The sequence below is a fragment of the Anopheles moucheti genome, chromosome 2, assembly GCF_943734755.1.
Source record: "Anopheles moucheti chromosome 2, idAnoMoucSN_F20_07, whole genome shotgun sequence".
Taxonomy (NCBI): Eukaryota; Metazoa; Arthropoda; class Insecta; order Diptera; family Culicidae; genus Anopheles; species Anopheles moucheti.
The window spans coordinates 17616504-17635641 of record NC_069140.1 but is presented as its reverse complement, the minus strand read 5'-3'; the positions used below and the strand labels follow the sequence as shown (position 1 = coordinate 17635641).

The 19138-nt window shown below is 44.2% G+C and overlaps 2 protein-coding genes across 3 annotated transcripts in view; both read left to right on the top strand.

The window, feature by feature from the left end:
• The window catches only part of LOC128306309 (protein fem-1 homolog CG6966), a 42446-nt gene extending 26332 nt beyond the window's left edge, over nucleotides 1-16114 (top strand). The window contains exons 1-7 of one of the 2 annotated variants that reach the window (XM_053043768.1): nucleotides 11147-11458; nucleotides 12329-12689; nucleotides 12763-12981; nucleotides 13051-13237; nucleotides 13309-13945; nucleotides 14013-14252; nucleotides 14329-16114. In XM_053043768.1, coding sequence (XP_052899728.1) covers nucleotides 11147-11458; nucleotides 12329-12689; nucleotides 12763-12981; nucleotides 13051-13237; nucleotides 13309-13945; nucleotides 14013-14252; nucleotides 14329-14514 — 2142 coding nt within the window. In that variant the 3' untranslated portion in view covers nucleotides 14515-16114. Of the gene's footprint in view, nucleotides 1-11146; nucleotides 11459-12328; nucleotides 12690-12762; nucleotides 12982-13050; nucleotides 13238-13308; nucleotides 13946-14012; nucleotides 14253-14328 lie in introns of those variants that run through there. The other variant, XM_053043777.1, reaches the window with a different exon arrangement.
• Nucleotides 16115-17730: 1616 nt separating this feature from the next.
• Nucleotides 17731-18895, top strand: LOC128297656 (mitochondrial potassium channel-like). Its single transcript, XM_053033336.1, has 2 exons — nucleotides 17731-18308; nucleotides 18375-18895. The coding sequence occupies exons 1-2, from the start codon at nucleotides 17823-17825 to the stop codon at nucleotides 18828-18830; spliced, it is 942 nt and encodes a 313-aa protein (XP_052889296.1). The 5' UTR covers nucleotides 17731-17822; the 3' UTR covers nucleotides 18831-18895.
• Nucleotides 18896-19138: the final 243 nt, after the last annotated feature.

Sequence of the window (19138 nt, the reverse complement as noted above, 5' to 3'; positions counted from 1 at the left end):
AAAGAGGTTAGCAAGTGGTGGAAAAGTCGGACTAAATTATGGAAATGAGAAAAACACGTGGTCGTCGTCATTTATGTAGTCTGGCAGTAACTCGTTCGGTTAAGTAAAGCCATACCTTTCCTTACTTTGTTTACTAAACCATTCCGTGTCCGGGGGTGGGTGGCGTTGGTTAATTTGCATGTCTCAACTCCATTATCAGCGAGAGGAAATGAAAGGGCAAACAAGACGGGATACGAAGTTGAAATATAATCGGGGATTTTCGTGCTGATAACGCACACCTTGACCTACTTGTCATATTAATTTACCGGAGCTGCTTGAGAATTGTGTTCTTGTTGGAAAGCGTAACTTTTCACCTGAAGGACACTACTATTTGCTTGGACATATTGGACATAAAACCAAGGTCACAAAATTATATCCCCAAATTAGCCCACGTTGCCACGAAAATCGCACGATAATGCGGTGGATTGGCAGAACCGTTCAAGGTTATCACGCAACGGAAAACAAGTGACCGTTTTATGGCCTTTTTGTGACATTGTTCCCTTAAGTGTGTGTGCGTGTGTTCATAATTTTCCCCTTGCACCGATTCCGAAACCTGACCATCGGCAAACATTGACCCAGTCCCGGGCGTTCTGAGTTTCGTTGTTTTGCTTTTGTGTCACGGCGTCCTACTTCAGTCACCGTCGTGTGACGTTTGCGTTCTAGATCGATGATGATGGCCATCGAGGACGACAAAGAATGTAACGTTTTCGAAATGATCTTGTCCGTACATCAGCTGATGTAATATTGTAGCGTTCCAGCGTCATCTCCGCATTACTCATTACCGGCGGGGTTATGCCCCCTTGCTGGTTCAGACGGGTGTATCGTTTTAATCAGTGTTTGCCACTGTGCTGTGTGTGTGTGGCTTTGGGACACAAGTCCAAGACCCATGCTGCTGGGACGACGAACTTTTGTTGTGGGTCCGATAATCGAACGTGTCTCATCGCGGCCCGGAATGTAGCGTCTGATGCAGATAGCAGCAGGGATGGGCAGCAGCTGCATGTTGATGCATCAGCAACAACATCAGCAGCGGTAGTGAATGTTAGATGCATTCAGAATGTAACAATGTCAACAGGATTCGAACAAAAGCGTGTTTGATGCTACGAGGGGTTTTGCCGGTCAGTCAAGGTCCGGAGCTTCTGGAGCTGGCTTGGGCAAACATTTCGTGTTTTGAAACCATAAATGCGCCTATGTTCAATAGTTGTTTTTTTGTTCTTCTGCTTTTACCATGATAAGAAGGAATCTTATCTTGGTGCATGACTAAGACTGATTACATTCACAACACCCCCGGTGTGATAGGCAAGATGACCGCTGGCACAAACACGGAGATACTTTCATGACATTTGTCCAGAAGTTTACGAGCTGTTCCATCGAAGCTTCCAATACATGTAGCTATGGATTAGGTATAGGGTATCGCCTGCAGATATTTAGCTTTAAAAGCATTGAATGGGCGGTGGCGACCCAGTTCCCTGATCTGATGATTGGGATGTTTGCCAACAATGAGATGCGCCTTGTTGGTCGATGGGAGTGGATTGGTATTTTTTTCGCACTCCAGTTTACTCTTCTGAGCGCTAGTTCAATGGCAAATTCTATCGATTGATGCTGCTGAATGCTTACCCAGCAACACTCCCAGTGTCTGTGTGGAGAATTCCAAATATATGTACAGGCAGTCCCCGAGATACGCTATTATAGTGGACCGCTATAACCCGGGAAAAATCCGCGTAACTCCAATTTCCGCGTAAGTCGAATCCTGGTGCAATTTCGTTTATACCTCAATGTCACAGAGTCGACTTCCTCCTCTGCATTTAATTAAGGCAGCGAATCAGGCGAGTTTTAAGGAGCGTCCAGACTGTAGACCATAACAGTTATACGTAACAAAATTTTGTTATGTTATACTTGTTACGCGTAACAAAAACAGAATAGCGAAATGTTGAATCCGTACCGTAACATATGCTCGAATTTAACAAATTCGAGTTGTTTTGCAACGGAAACAATTTTTAAACATTGACGGTTGATCTAAGCACGGAATTAAACTTTTTTCCATGGTCTTTGTGCGAAAATAATGTATTTCAGCAATAAAATAGATTCTTGTTACGCTACGCGGGGGATTTTGCGTCCACACTTGTTACGGTCCGTTCAGTGTTGCCAAATCATCCTAAAACGCAATTTTATGTCAATTTGGTTGCCAGAAACGCCGATTTTCTGCTCGAAAACCATTCGAGCGTATGTTACGCTTACAGTCTGGACGCTCCTTTAGAAAGATTACATTATAATAAGTTTAAAACAAATGTTTTAAGTGACAAAAAAGGTATTTTCGTCCAATTTTTCACCATTTTGCTTAAATTTTGTGCTATAAACAAGCTCAGCTGTCAAATTTCCAAAAACCGCGTATCTCCGAATCCGCGTATAAGAGGAACCGCGTATCTCGGGGACTGCCTGTACATCCATTTACCTTCACACCCTAAGTACACGCGTTGTGATTGGAAATAATGACACAATGCAGGTGCAGGTCTACGTAAAACAACCCTCAAAGCACATTGATCATGATCTCCAATTTCATTGTATCTAGCAAACATATCAATTAGGGACACTATTGCACAATCATTCCTTCAGCCAGTAAGACGCAAATCGGCCACCACCAACTTTGCACCTTTGCAGTTCCGCTTTCTTTGTTTAAATGAACGTTTGATCAGCACCCGCACGATGTCTGTTGAAGGAAATCCCCACGAATGACACGGTCATTGGATGCTATTTTGAGCGGTGTTGGATCGGTTTGTTCTACATGTTGCATTGCAGTACGACGAATTGATTTATCTGCTCACCATGATTGATTTGGTTCTTTCTCCTTGCCTTCCCGAGGGGATTGCAAAATGTTCGCAAAGTGTTAAAAGTATTTGGTGAATTTTCTTTAGATGGTTCGTTGTTTTGTGTTTCTTTGTTGGCGCCAGAATGCGTCAGATCGTGCGTTCCCATTTAGCTAAAGTAAGTCACGTCATAATGTGATAAAGGCGTCCCGATTAAGGATAAAGTCTCGGCTCACCTGCTCCACATACTTATAACTACGCTGTCCCCTGGTGATCTCTTGATCTATTTGGAAGCAATTCTTGATCAGATATCAACTACTGTTTGTGTACACAAATAAAGATCCCATCAGGTTGATCGATTACCCATGCCTCGAGCGATTGCACACGAACAGAGATAGACAGAGAGAGCTCAGAAACACGTGTAGCCCAAGAAACGAACCGTTTTTGGTAACCGGCAAAAATACACAAGGTAACGGGTTTGCTGTTTTGGCCAAAACTGGCTTGCAAACTACTAGCCGTCGTTGATGGTGACATTGAGCTGTATGAGCTCTGTTTATATCGGATCTGGCGCGGGAACACGGATTGCTCTTACAACACTATTGCGCAGACAGCTTCAAGTTCAAGGGCAGAAATCTGGTTATACCTTTTAAAGTGCGCATGAACAGCTGAGTTGCGCTAGGGTTGAGTTGAGCTCAAATAGGGGTTCAAAATTAAACAGCATGCTTAACTGATTTAATATGTTTTTATTTCACAAAACATTATCTATAAGAAGATAATAATCACATACATATAGCATGATTCATGGGTGGATAGTCTGCATCCAGTACTTGTTCTCTCTGGTCCTTACCGTTGTAGAATTGAAAACAGGTCTTGCCCTGTTCGCTTTGTCCGGTGGGAATGACATTTGTGGCTGTCCTTGAAAGGGTGCCATCCTACGCGCGGAGTTCAACGCATTCTTTCGTCGCGAGTGAAGCATAACAGCAACAACCCTTCTTCGCAGTTCGGTTCTGGTGTATGCGGTTTTTCTGAAACGTCGTCACCGCACTGGAAGACGTAATACGCTCAAGATAATGCGTTCTACTAGAGAAAGATGAACAGAACTGGAAAATTTTAAGTTTAGCGCAGCTGCATCCTCTTTCAATCAATTGCGTGGAGATTTGTTTTGTGGAGAAAATTATTCCCCAGCAAGCTAAAATGAAGGCAACTACTCATACCGTGAAGAAGCTGTGCGAACAAAGAAGCTTCTTTCCTTTCTGTGCTGCTCTTCGATGCATTTCAAGTTCTTCGTTTTGTTGTTGCATTTGCGTGTTAGTGTGTGTAAGTGTGCACGCGCGCACATAAGTGCATGTGCAAGCAGTTGTGACAAGCGAGTAGCAGCAGCAGCAATGGCTCATTTCAGCACGGTTAATTGCATTGACATCTTCTTATACCGGGTCGGGAGGCAAGTAGCCTTCTCCTCCCGGCTGTTGTTTGTGTCGTTGCCGTGGAGGATCCGCACCATTCGTCAATTGCTCCACTTGAACTGAAGCCCTTCGCTACGGTCCCCCAACAAACAGCTGCTATTGCAATACACACAATCATCATTTTTGCAAAGATTGCTGTTGCGATGCAAAGGAAAGATAGAGAGAGAGAGAGTGTGTAATGAAACACCAAGAAATTAAACAAGCATAACCCAGCAAATATGATGACACGCCGGGAGGGAAATAAACAGAACCGACAGACAAAGAATGTGTCCAACCATACCCAACCAATGATCTAACGCTTACCGGTCTTACCAGTGCTCATCATTATTGACACATGTCCTTTAGTGTTATTACGCGTGCAAAACAGGGGGAATTATTAGCAAAACCAAGAATGTGGAACCAACAAATCACTTCTTTGTCCCTTCTGAGTGTTGACCAGCAGTAGCAGCAGCAACATTACAGCAACATTTTGTGTAACACCTTCGGGGAAGGGTTTTAATGATAAGTAGTTGGCTGGCTTTCTTGAACGATGATAAGAATATGTTTTACGATGCCGATTCGTGACAAATTGACGTAATTGACCCCTCATCTTGTTTGTATGTTTTGCATATTGCAGTATTCTTTTTGAAGTCTTATCGCACATTGTTTGGTTTTATTTGTTCGTGTATAAAATTGGGAGCAATTTATTAATTGCTTTCATAACCATGCTCTGTAATCATTTCGTTTTATTCGTTTTTGGTGCGTTCTTGTGGGAATACTTTTTGAGTAAAAATATTTGTTGAAATAATCTGTTCAACATCTAAATAATGTGCATATAATTTTATTTTTTAGTTGATCAAAAGAAAAATGTTGTAAAAATATTATATTCTAATTTAATCCTGATATTCTTGAGTGGTGGTCTAATGTGAAATTTAGATCGTCAGGATGATGTATGCTAACATCCTCCGAACAGGTTCGATTTGAAGATCTTATCGTCACCGAAAAAAAACATTTTAGCATTTATTTAGATTTATTCGTTATACGAAAAACTCGACTGTATTTTATTTTAAAAAAAATCCCGATAACTCTGTTTGCAATTAATGTTTCCTCCACTATCGCTCAATCTCCGCACGCGACTAGCAATGGCTTCGAGATTCGCTTTGTCATCGTTTATCATTCCACTTCGCCGTGCCTTTAATTACTTGCACTGGATGTGTTGAAACAGAAATTAACTTCAATGGACTAATTTCACGCCTTTTTAACATCACACTTTCGTTCGTAATCGTACGAGCGTGATACGAAACCATTCGCGCGCTAATCTTGGGCGATTTTTCCGTTGGTATGTGCTGTTGCTCGAACAAAACACACTGGCGTGGACAAAGTGATTCCAGCAGGCCAGAACAGGACATGTGTTTTCGATAGTGTATTTTATTATTTAGTAAGCACAGCATTTATCGAATTGAATCTAATATGATTCTAATGTCTATTTTGTTTTGTTCTTTTCTTTGCAGGTAATAAAACGAAATAACAGAACGGAGAATTTTATAACGAAATATGTTAGAGGGAGGAACTATTTAAAAGTTAGTTATTTGAGTAAGTAATTTGCAGTCCATCAAACAATGGTAAAACTTAATCCAAATTGTATTAAACTTCTCCAACGTGTCGTTTAAAGCCACGAAACAAAACCGCCATAAACAGGCCAGCAATGGGACCAGAAGAAAAGGAGAAGGAAAACCAAAAAAATACACATCGGAGGTGTGATGGTGGTTGATGGAAGCTTTTCTCTTCCCTATCGCGGAATGTCGCCGGCTTCAAGATTTGCTACCCCCGTTTGCGTTGGTGCGCTTTGCCGGGAAGTAAAAATGGCCACGGAATGTAACACGTGCCCGGAACGGGCCTAATCGACCGGTTGTTGGCGATAGAAGCTAAAGTATCAGGTGTTTGCTATTGCTTCATTCCCGCATCGTCGTCCGTAACCGTGCGTTGGCACGATAATGACGGGTTACCAGGGCCAGGTCTATGGCTGGAGTTGAAATTCCGGCAGGTTAAGGATCGGCCACTGTTGGGAAAAATATGTGCTTAAGTCCACCGTGTCACCGTCACCCCGTGTGCTTCCTCCATCGCCAATAGGGAGCTCACGCGACCCGCTCATGGGCGGCACGTGTTATGCTGTTTCGCCTCACCGTCCTGCCAGCCAAAATGGATTAGTAAAGCAAGTGTGGACGAAAAAATCGCAACACTGGCACGTTTACTATTGGTAATAGGGGGCACCCACACCATCCTCGTCCAGAAGATGCAACGAGAAATCACGTTCGAACACGTGGTACTGCAGGTGTTATACGGCGTTACAGTCGCGGTGTAGATACCTTGTGTCGCACCTGACTGCATGTTGCACGATTGCCTACATTTAGGCGTAAAGCACCTGCGTGTGCGTCATAATGGTTTCACGATGGCTATCGGCAGCGTAACGTGCGCTGAGATGCATCAGTGAGCAACAAAGAAAACAATAGATGAGTGTCGAAATTGCTTACGGCAACTTAGATCAATATGACTCCGAGACACTTCGTGAATGTGGTCACGTCCAACTAAATCTTGCGCTGCATTCAGTAGGCTTTGATTACATTAGCAGTACTTACTCTCTACCTAAAATGATGCATCTATCACCGATGAATCATGGAGTACGTGGCAGAAGTGATGGTGTCATTTAAGAAAAATTAGTTTAATTTATAATTATTAACACATAATTTAATCAATTGTCATATTACTTGCTACGGTCTGCTTATTATACTGTTTTGTACAACAAACTGCAATGGTAACAAAAAGTTGTCGCTACCGTGCTTTACGGCAATGCGGCTTATCATAGTCTTATGTCACGATAAACAAGCATTTTATCCACTCAACACGCTATGCAGTGAAAGCGTAAAATGAATTTTTTGAATCATTTTTTTTAATGTGTTACCCGCGGTTATAGGACAGAAAGCGTGTAGGGTTTCCATAGGAAAAGGTTCAGTAATTTTCGTTTAACGCAAACATAGCTTGGATGCGTTATTGGATGTCCGAACAAACATTGATGATGAGTTAATGGAATGTCGAAAACAAAATACATTAAAACAAATACCGTATTGGGTTTGAGGGGGTTCGGATATTTCGTTTACTTCACAGCTTCCATTTTAGGCCATAATTGGTTGCTGCGAAGTTATATAAAATGAAAAACTAACTAACGGCATATGGATGATGGCCACTTTCGTCCAACGAACTTCTGCAGCGATCTTCGTCCAAGGAAGCGCAGCGATCTTCATGACGTTCTTCGAAGGACAAGTTCTACCACTGCGTGGTCAAAATAGATCGCAGCAGTGAAATATTAGGAATTTTTAATATATTAGAGAATCCTCTATATAAAATATAATCCGCAAACCATTAGCCTTAGTTGCCCTTTTTTGACTAAGTTTAATTGATAGCCGTTAACTACAAAATAGCAATTCAATGCCGAAAAAAAAGCCACTGAAAGGTACGTGCGCACAATGTTGCTCAAAGTCACCGTTGGTATCGATACATACGTGTGTCTGTGTGATGCACTTATTAATTGCATTTTGGACAATTGACCTTCCGCCGATGGGCCATGCAGTTGCAGTGGTGTGATATCATCAAGTGATAATTGAAACACAGGGCACATACGGAAGCATTTTCAAGCTGTCATCTGATCTACAAATGGACGGTGAATGGTTTTGATGATGCGCGGCGTTGGAACACATGGATATAGATAAACCTGCGCAGACACAGACCGCACTGTCGGTGCCTTTGCCGCCGTGAGGTATCGTTTCCTGTTTTGCTTGCCTTTGCATACGAGAGCTATGCATGTGGTTGTGTGGGATTTTAACTTTCCTGCGTTTGCCCAAGGTCTCCACAGTTGGATGCATGAACGCTCGGCTGATGCGATGATGCTCAGATGCATATGGATGATCGCGGTGGTGCGTATGGTAATGAGAACCCCGGTCACAGGGGGGGGAAGCTAGACAAACAGTTTGTCAATCGACAGACTCAGTCGAGCCGAACATTTCCGTCTTCGAAATGAGCGAAAAGTGACATTCAGCTCGAAGAAGCATAATAAAAGAATTTCTCGATCCCGTTTCCGATCGGGAGTTGCATGAGCCAAAATGCGTTCGAACGTTCGAAGGAGGATGTCGGTATCTTATCAAAATATTGCATGAATCTTCGAATTTACGCTTTACGCTGGTAGATTTTTCTGCCCGAATAAGCGTACGTACTTGATATCAGCTGTGTGTTTTCGTACAGCGATCGGACGCCATTATCAACATTGCGGGGAGGTTTTGTACCTTTCGATTTCGGTGAGTTCATTGCTGCGCGCGGCTCGCTGATGATGATGTTGCCTCTCCGTTTATTTCGTGCTGTATTGATCAACCTCAAGTCCCATATGATTGCCTTCTACCGGATGTAAATCGTGACGTGACCGCCGTGCCTGCGTCTGCAGCATCTGTCACCTTGTGCACAACACTGTTTGCATCGTTAGGACACGATTGATCAACTGGTGCATATTTCCATACCGTTACCGATCGATGCACACAGCAGCAGCTTCTTGGTGGAGCGGTAAACGCATCGAGAGCGCACTCCACACTCACTGTGATCACTGTGCATAGTAAACATGACCGATAACAACACTACACCGTCCCCCAGGCGCGGTTGTTGTGCGAGTGACAGAGAGGAAGTCGCACGATCGGTTGATCGGTTTTCCCGGGCAGAGTGTACGCACGTCGCACGTCGCTGTCCAGTGTCGGATGCGTCAGTCTTGCGCTAGCAGTCGTGCGAACGAGAACCGCACGAACCCGGGCCTCTATTGCAATCCGTTCAAACCTAACTCTCTGACCTTCGTTTCCGCTCACTTTAGATGCACGGGGTGGCTACGACGAGACCCTATGCATCGACTGCAGTAACAGTGAGTGTGTGCAGTACATTGTTATGTTCCATGTTATGGACGTGCGTTATCCAACAGCGTGATAACATCCAGCGTACGAATTTGTTTATTGTCACGCGGTGGTGTGTGAGAGTGGTAAGCGACCCATAGACCCGGACCCGAGAAGTACCGTGAGCAAACAGTGTCAAATAAATACCCATCGAGGAAGTCAACACAACGGGTTCCTTTAGAAGTCGGTTCTACTCTACGGTGTTGCTGTGCTGTGTGTGACCAAAAAAATAAAATGTGTAGGGGAAACCAGGGGTACATTTGTGTAAACTCGCTTACGTGCCGATTGATTTGCATTCGGGCTCGGTTTTCTCAAGGCTTTCAACTCCGGATGTGACAATCTTTATCTTTCTGAGATAATAAATATACTGTCACATTTAATTAAACTTAAACCGATGGCTGGCTGTGAGATTGCCGGTGTTCACTGAGGGTTTGATGCTTAGTGTACGCATGTGGAAAATTACTAGCCCCGAGACTTCTGCTAATTAGTGCTATGACGTGTGTGTATTTTCGATGACCATCAATCAGTGGATGGCTAATGCAATAGATCATACGATCATCGCTATCCGGAACAACATCCAAGCGAGTGAGTTAGTGAGCATGCTTTGAAGCGGCTTGAACACCAGGGTAGCATAACAAGGCAACAATACCTTATATTGTGATACAAGAAACTGGGATCGTGTGCGTTTGTGATCGTGAACTTCCTGAGAAGTCAGTCAAGCGAGCAAGAGCTGTTAAGAGAATTCTTATTTGCTGTGTTGCGTTTGAACCTCGATTAATTGTTCTAGATGTTAGAAAATTCGTTAGATTTGTTTCTCTTTTTTGTTATTAGATTAAATAATCTAATATTTGTGTTTATTTGGAAGCCTCCTTTCGAGTATCTTTCGATGGAGAAATGGAGACTCCGTGATAACATGACGAGATACATGAAGTTCTATTTGTTTGTCTTGTTCGTTACTATTCCCAACAAAACCGGTTCATCCCCAAAACAAGTCGAAAAAAAGTTGAAAAGAAGTTTTTTTCTCCTCTGGCACGAAGATCACTTCACGATACGTATGTGCTCCATACATAACTTCCTCATTTGACTGCGATCTGTCCACACTATCAGTGTCGGTTTTGAAAGAGGTTACTAATGTTGAAGGTCACTGTCAGATTCGTGCGACGGTGGCATTACACCTTTAGCGGGTTGGACATTGTGTGGACAACACAAAAACCAGTCCCACACACGGTTGCTCCACGTCATAATAAGAGAATGGTCGTCCCATCGCTGTGGGTCGCGGGGATTAACCTTGCACTACAACCAGCCGGAATTTTGGAGGTGAACCTTTTACGGAACTCCAGAAATGGCCGGTTTTTAAATGGTTATGCAAGCCATTAGCTTAGAGCGCACCGGAACCTTCGATGAGTGGTCGAAAGTGTGGTCCCATTTAAAATATTTGTGCAATAATATATCCACCATCGGCTTTTGGACAGGGCAGGAGAAACGCATCACCGGGGAAGTACGTCAACGTTTAGCCGCGCGGTGAGATCAGTGTACATGCGTCATTCAGTTCAGAGAAGCACAACGGGAAGCGGAATATCTCTGAACCTGATGTCGAACGAATTCAGATTCTAGCGAATGCGGATGATGTTCGCCCAGTTGTTTTGTGTGTATCGTGCTAAACCTACCGAACAACAGCAGAGTCCAACCTATTAGCACCTCGCCGCAGTTGGACAAGCGGTGTGATAGTGTCGGGATGAGTTCTTCTGCGTCGTATGAAGTATGTGCGTCCAACTACACCGCTGTGCAGATCCAAGGGCTTAAGTGAATCAAAACCGCTCCTTCCTTCCAGAAGTGGCCCCGTGTGCGCACGATATCGTAAAGCAAAAAGAAAAAAGAGTACATTATGCTAATCAATGCAATACTGCGGGCATTTATCGTGCACACGTTAAAAAGGCGCCGACAACGTTCCAAATGTACGCTGCTGCGTGCATTGCTTAAGATGGTGAACTTTCGCCGATTCGGCCACTATCAGCGCTATCTGGCGTATCCGGGGCGCGAGCTAGATGGGCAACCGCCGGCTGCAGCGGCACCGGCCGAGCCGATGCGGGTGAATGTCCCGGTGGAGCAGGGTGCCATTCGGCGCCGGCGACAGATGCAGCAGCGGTTCCGTATCGTTGGTGAGGAGGAATTTCTGCAGCAGGAGGAAGACATTATGGTAAGGGACGGGGATGGTCAATGAGTGTGACGGAAATGAGCTGGAAGTTAACCAATGGTCAGTGGTGTGTTGGCAGTACCAGACGTAGATAATGATGATAGTAGGATGATAGACGTACAAAGAACATTTAATTACCAGATCAATCAACGCATGGTGCTCTATCGGCAATGCGGCAGTAGTAACCGGCCAGTTAATAGCGAATGCCGGCCCCCTCCGATTGATTGTTAATCGAAGCTTTTAACTTTCACAGGCTTCTGTTGCGCTTATATTTTTATAACAAAAAAAAAATCAGCCACATCGGAACGCTCCCGGCGGTGAGGTGATAGCGTGCGTGATTAAGCACTGCACTGCTTCCCTGCCCTGCACTCTGGGAACCGCCGGTGAACTCCGTGAGAAGAAGGGCCCTATTGTATGAAGGTTTTCGCGCTGTTGATAGAATGCATCACCGCTGCACCACTGATAACTTTGCCCCCTGAAAGAGGATCACAATATTTACACAAACGCTTTTTGCTGGTTGATCGATCGCAGTGGTAGTCGATTGAACGATCGCCCTAAAAGCCCCCTACGCTTTTGCGCAAGGTGTGTGTAGGTTTTGAAACTTAGACGACGCTTCTGAAGGTTAATGGTATTGATTTTGTGTTGTGTGATTTCCTCACGGAGCTGTGCACATACGGAGAACTTTTCTTCCGTGTTTCGACGAGTCAAACATCGGGAAGGATGGTCAGTTTATCTGCTCTTATCTTCTTCGTCGCTTGGATATCTCTTCCGATATTTAGACGAGTCAACTTTCGATAAGATCTTTGCGCCCTTTGACATCACCAATGCAACCAATCCTAATGTTATCGTTTTGTTGTGTTGTTTATTTTTTAGAAATGGACCTCCAGACTGATGCCAAACGACCTCAAGACGCTAGTGACGATGAAAACAAATGGCGTCACCCCACTGCTGATAGCCTGCCGGAACGGACACTTTGACGTAGTGCAGTACCTCATCAAGCGTTGTCACGCCGATGTCGAGCAGGCCGGTTCCGTCATATTCGATGGCGAGAAGATCGAGGGTGCACCCCCGCTCTGGTGTGCGTCCGCTGCCGGTCACACGAACATAGTTAAGCTCTTAGTCCAAAACGGTGCCAAAGTGAACAGTACGACCAAAACGAACAGCACACCGCTCCGGGCGGCCTGTTTCGATGGACACTACGAAATTGTTAAATATCTCGTATCACAAGGCGCAGGTAGGTTCCCTGGACTCACACACCTTATCGGTTATTTCGAATGTGTGCTAATCTTTCTTTTCCTTTTGGACAGACATCGAAGTCGCAAACCGCCACGGACACACCTGCTTGATGATCGCGTGCTACAAAGGACATTACAAAATCGCACAATATTTGCTTTCGCTCAAAACGGACGTGAATCGGCGTAGCGTGAAAGGCAACACGGCCCTGCACGATTGCGCCGAGTCGGGATCGCTCGAGATATTGCAGCTACTCCTCCAGCACGGTGCTACAATGGATGTCGATTCTTATGGTAGGGATTTTTTGTTTAAAGCCATCGACCTTTATCCTAACCTTGCTAACGCTACCGATGTTTTGCCAGGAATGACGCCACTGCTGGCTGCCAGTGTTACCGGACATCTACCGATCGTGGAACATCTGATCAAGCTACCGTTTGTGTCGCGCGACGAACGGATCGCAGCCCTGGAACTGCTCGGTGCTACATATGTCGATAAGAAGCGCGATATGCTAGGGGCCCTCTCGTTCTGGAAGCGTGCCATGGAAGATAGGTTGGTAGATGAAGATGGGGGGAAAAAACTGCTTCCCGATTGATAATTGCGAAATGTTTTTGATTTTACAGATACAACAATAGTCCAGTGTTGCCGAAACCAACCCGCGAGCCGCTGCCACCATACGATTACGTACAGGAGGTCAACAATCTCAACATGCTGGAAGAGTTGGTGATGGACCCGGACGAGATGCGCATGCAGGCGCTGCTGATCCGTGAGCGAATACTTGGACCGGTGCATCCCGACACGAGCTACTACATACGCTTCCGTGGTGCCGTGTATGCTGACTCCGGCCGCTTTGATCGGTGTATCGAGCTGTGGACGTACGCACTCTCCATGCAGCAGAGCATCCTGGAGCCGCTCAATCCGATGACGCAATCATCGCTGCTGTCGTTTGCGGAACTGTTTAGCTACATGTTGGGCGAGGTGGGCCGGCCTATTACGCGCGGTCGCATCGTACCGCCGATTGAAACGTCCGACATGCTTGTGGTGTTCAAGAAATCAATCCGGGAGGTGCAGCTCGGTCAGCAAATGTTCGATCAGATGGCTTACCACGAGCGAGATCATGGTGCGCTCAGCAGGGCGTTGGTGATTTCATTGCATCTGGCCTGTCTGCTGGTCCGGTTGCTCGACGAGGAAGAAGAGCTGTGCACGGCGGAGATGAAACATCAGATCCTACAGTCGCTGTACGATTTAGTTAGCCTAAAGGTATGTATTTTAAGGGTGATTAAGTAGAATGACGCCGTTATGAAACGTGTCATCCTCTTCCATACAGATTGTATCGCAAACGGGTAGAACAGCTTTGCATCTGGCTTGCTACAAAGATGCAGCCCTCGTCGGACGGTATCCAGTGTGTCAACTCCCATCGGCGCGGCTCGCAAAGGCTCTGCTGCAGGTTGGCGCGGACCCGAACGCACAGGATGATAATGGTAACACACCGCTACACCTGGCCGCCCAAAGCCGACCCTGTCCACCAGAGCTGGCACAAATTTTGCTAGAACACGGAGTCCATTTGGTAAGCTGCGGTCGATAATGTGATTTGCCTATCTCATCCTGTATCACTAATCAATGTTTGTTTCCCTTTGCTACAGGATACGAGAAATGTGGACGGTAAAACGTTTGAGTCGCTTTTGCAAAATCAACAGCTGCACGAGCTGGTAAACCCGATCAAGTACACGCGACTATCGTGCCTGGCAGCCCGTGCTATTAAGCGTTACGCAATCAACTGCCAGCACGAGATCCCCAAGTGTTTGCACGCGTTTGTCGACTCTCACTAACGCTTCATCACGGCCGGTTCCGGTTTTTAGCAACAGTTAGCTCAACCCCCAGGCTGAAGAGCGGGAGACAAACCATATGATGAGAAACATAGATTTAAAGCCAATATACAAGAATTGACTGAACGGTGGTGAGCAACATAGATAGGCTATGCTTTAAAGTGAATGTTCCAATTCGGGGAGGTTTGGTCTCCTGGGAAGGTTTGGAAATTCACACACAAACAGACACACACCCACACACACACACACGACAACAAATTTAGGACATTTGAGATGATTTTTGCATCAAAACAATGAAACGCAAACAAAAAATGCAAAAGAAAGATAGAAACTGGTGCAAATCATCATTCGCTGCCATTAGTGTGATCATACATAAGGAGAGGATGTGTAAATCGAACGAGAGATGTAAATGGAGATACACGGTGCAGAAAAAGCAGTATGGCGACCCTTCGAGCTTACAGTGGCGTATGGCTGCTCAAATTAAATGGTGGATACGTTCTCGTAACGGGCAGAGTACACGGCGGCCCCCTTGTCTGCACAACGACTATAAATGTGGAACAGTTCTTTGACGATACACCACGATCAGCCAACGATTTGAGCTTGCATCAAAACGGCTTCGGAGTGATCTGGTGAAATCGATCGACGGTGAACGAGCGAGTTCCTTTCCCTGTAGCAAAAGAGGGATGTTTGGGAGAGGATACATTACGCGAACAAGTTTTGTCCAGTCAAGTAGAACCGTTTTTCCTTTGCAGAAGCTTCTCACTTGTCGTGATCCCGTGCCTTGTTCCCTTGAAGTGTACAGCAAATTGTTTGAGTGTTGATGCTGGTCGGTAATTTCATTTGAAGGAGGTGTATCAGCACAACTGTTTGTTAGGGAAAAGTAATATGAGCGATAGTGCGCCGGCAGCATATATTTTCAGTTTTAGCCTGGACATGTAGCCTTTGTGTTATTTAAGTACATATTTTACGCAATTCAACAGCTCAGGATAAGAGAGTAAGGAAAGGAATTCATGAACGCTCGAGGAACAATTTTTTTCTTATGTTAGCTCAAAATGAATTTTTATCCTTTTTACGACATATCCCAGCATCGCTTTTGTGCACCGGTGAAGGACAGAGGATAGAGAAAGATATATTAGGAAAATGTTTAAGCGAAAGAGATTCCGTGCGATATGTGTATAGGACGTTGGTTACAATGAGTTATGTTTAAGAAGACGCTTGAAAGATAGAACGTTGTATGGAGGGAGACGTGGGAAGGATTTATGATGGAGGGATTCATAGGGTACACGGTTATCAGCGAACGGACAGTGTGTTTTGGCCGTGTTGTCCTCCCACCAATAAGTAACCTTCGTATTGATAAAGATAATAAAAAAAAACCCGTGTGATAGCGACAAAAGGAGAGACAGAAAGAGAAGATCAGAACGTTCGCCGGGTGCATAATTCGCCATCGAATACGCGCATCGGATGGATACGTTTTATCGATAACAAAAAAAAAAGAAGAAGAAACTGTCATCTTTGGTTCTGCCTTTTTTGTCTGCTTTTAGTTCATAATAGATCTCGATTTTTGTGCAATTTCCCCCCAATAAACGAAACTCCTTATACTGTATGAAGTAACCAGCCATTTGTTGTCTGCATATGGGTGCATAATGTTGCCCGTTTGCCGCATCATGCGCATGCAGGAGAAACGTTTAGTGCGTGGCAAATCAGGTAGATAAATAAAATGAAACATAGTAGAGAACAAATCGGTAGACACATGTTGCAGAGGGCTATAAAGCCCCGTTACACGTAACCCATGTTAAATAGCGTAATGATATTAGTAATTTTCAGTACTGCCAGAACGAGTGTGTTACTCCCGAATACATGTTGTCGCTGCGGGGCAAAAATGTGACACCGCATTGTGCGGCGAAATGGCTGCAAAGGTGCTTTACCTGTGGTAGAAATATATTATATTTTTTTCCTGGTCCGAACGTACACCAGCCACTGCCTTAGTTGGTGTACCGTGTCAAAGGAAAGGCTTTTAAAATAAAGAGAACACTAGAAAAGGATTGCTTGCGTGCGGGCATTTATGGTATCTTTGGTTCTTCACTGAAACTCCAAGGGCATGTGGGTCCCTTTTCGATTGAAGCATTGTGCCACTGTGGAGTCAGTGTACTTTTGGTGCAAATAAACAATAATGAGAACTCCGAAACATGTTACAGCAAAATGGGATTGAGCGAAAGAAAGAACGGCAAATGGTAAAGAATGATAGCGTTAAAGGAAAAGGTATTGGGCAGAATAGTAACACAAAGTTGTGAGGAAATTAAAGTAAAAAACAAAACCGAACTATGTATTGTACATGAATCAAAATCAAATAGCGAAATGAACGAATAAAACCAATGATTAACAGAAAGTCCCCACTAGCATGTTGTGAATCGTACGGCGGATGTACGGTGTAATAGGGTAATAGAAACATTCAAAACACAGTATAATAAGTCCTATAACTTTATAAATCATAAAACATCATAAGAAAATCGGTCGTATGAATGTTTTATTTTTTTCCGAAATCATGAAGAATGTTAGAAGACTGTAGAACATTTTGAACAATTTCGTTGCTATGGCAACCATACTGCACACGTGTTATTTCACGAAGAAAGAGTTTCATTACCTAAAAGCTAAACGGATGCGTCTTTAAACAAATAAATTATGAATTTGTAATGAAATTAAAGTAGTGTGCATTAAACGGTTGCAACATTGAGTACCGTTATGATTTTCCTAGAATTAATCTATCGAAATAAAGTTCAACAGAATGGAATGGGAGAATTCTCCACCATTTGCAGAGTATAATAAAACGGCAAATAGGACATACAATACGGCAAATAGGACATAAAATTAAAATAAAAAACAATCCTATTACTTTGCACTGAAATGTAACGGAATATTTACATTAATTTTTGAATTTTTGAAAGCTGGTATGGGTGAGTTTTTTCACCGGGTTGCAGGGCTCGTCATCTTTTACGATTATGACAATTTATTGATTTTTCATTTCAGCGATAAATTCCAATTTCAGTTCGAGAAGTTTTCAGGTAAATAAATTTACCGCTGTGATGTTTAATATGTGTGAAATTATATCGTTTTAATAAAACACTAACGATATTATATATTGGAATAAACCGTGGTTAGGTTGCAACTGTACCATCCCTGCCAAAACATGCCGGTATTTGACAGATCTCGGGAAAAATCGCATTTTCAAAACAACATACAAATGTGATATCATTTTCTGTTCAACGAAGCTACCAAGTGTGCATTTTAGTGTAATAACATCACCAGACAGGAATATGTTATCGTATCAACTGTTCGCTACCTATACGGTTCATGGATTGAAGCAACCTGTAATCAGACCCAACGCCACCGTTTTCATACGATGCTTAGCCGATCGTGCCAAGACGATCGAATCGCAGGAAAAAGAATCCTACCAGTACTACACCATCGAACCGGCGGAACAGCTTAGCAAAACCAAGGGTAACCACAACCAGCGCACAGATGTAGCGTTGCGGCGCATCAGTTTGATTGACCTGGCCAAAAGCAAACTGTACGAAGCTCAAACGTTCTACGACGAGTTCAGCGGGATGAATGAGGTGAAAATCGCCCAGAATAAGGTGATCGAAATACAGGATCAGCTACAGCTTGTACAGGAGCGTCGTCGCCACATACTGCTGGAGTTGACGCTGGTGCGCAAACAGCTGCAGGACATTCACATCGAGCTTCAAAAAGCTACCCGGGGGGAACATCGATACGTGGAACTGATAAAGCAGGAGTTTGATGTAAGTTGTGGGTGATACCTGACGAAATCTGCTATAAATTCAATTTTCACTTCTCAATAATTGTAGGTGCTTGCACGGGAAAAGGAGAAAAATCAAATCTTTCAAATTATCGACCAAGAGGAACGTGAACTGTTCTCCCATCTGACGGCCGCGGTTAAAACATCCCACGAGAAGGAACGGACACAAGCAAACAATGTGAAGTACTGGTCGATTATTGCCTCAGGTGTTGGAGCATTGCTGGGTATTGTGGCCACATCGATAAATTATTATTTCCGCAACACACAGTTCGAGACGATTCGGAAAGCAGCGGAAGAGAGCAACCGAAAGCTGGCCATAATGGAGCAACAGCTGGTTGGGCTAGAGACATCCCTTGGTCGGATGAACGTCGAGTGGAACCGTTACTTGAGTGAGAAAAGAATTGTAGAGCAGCGCAGAATAGCACGCAGTCCCGTAGAGTCTTGGGGTGGTTACATTCGTCGACATTTGTCACGATTCGTTCGAGTTTTCATACCAAAAGCATAGTGGATATTGCGATTTTGTCAGAGTTAACAGCAGTTCTTTGTTATCTGAGGTCCGTTAAGCGTCCCTGAACACTATGGACTTCCTTAAGATGAAGAGATGCTAAAGAATAAAATATAATGCAACGTAATACAGGTACATCGAAGTAACAGAGTAGGGCATTTGTTAGACATTGAGTAGTGAAGTGTAGTTTACAAGGGGCTAGTGGGCTAGTGAACAAACCAAATTAAATTTATCATGCTATCGATCGCGCGATTCAATCCTGTCCGGTGTCAAGTTTCCTTGCGCGGAATAAACTGCTTCTCCTATCG

Excerpts from the sequence above, each read along its gene's own strand:
- LOC128297656 (XM_053033336.1), top strand. The coding sequence starts at position 17,823 with ATGTTATCGTATCAACTGTTCGCTACCTATACGGTTCATGGATTGAAG. Across the intron at positions 18,309-18,374 it reads TGATAAAGCAGGAGTTTGAT|GTGCTTGCACGGGAAAAGGA; the intron begins GTAAGTTGTGGG and ends CAATAATTGTAG.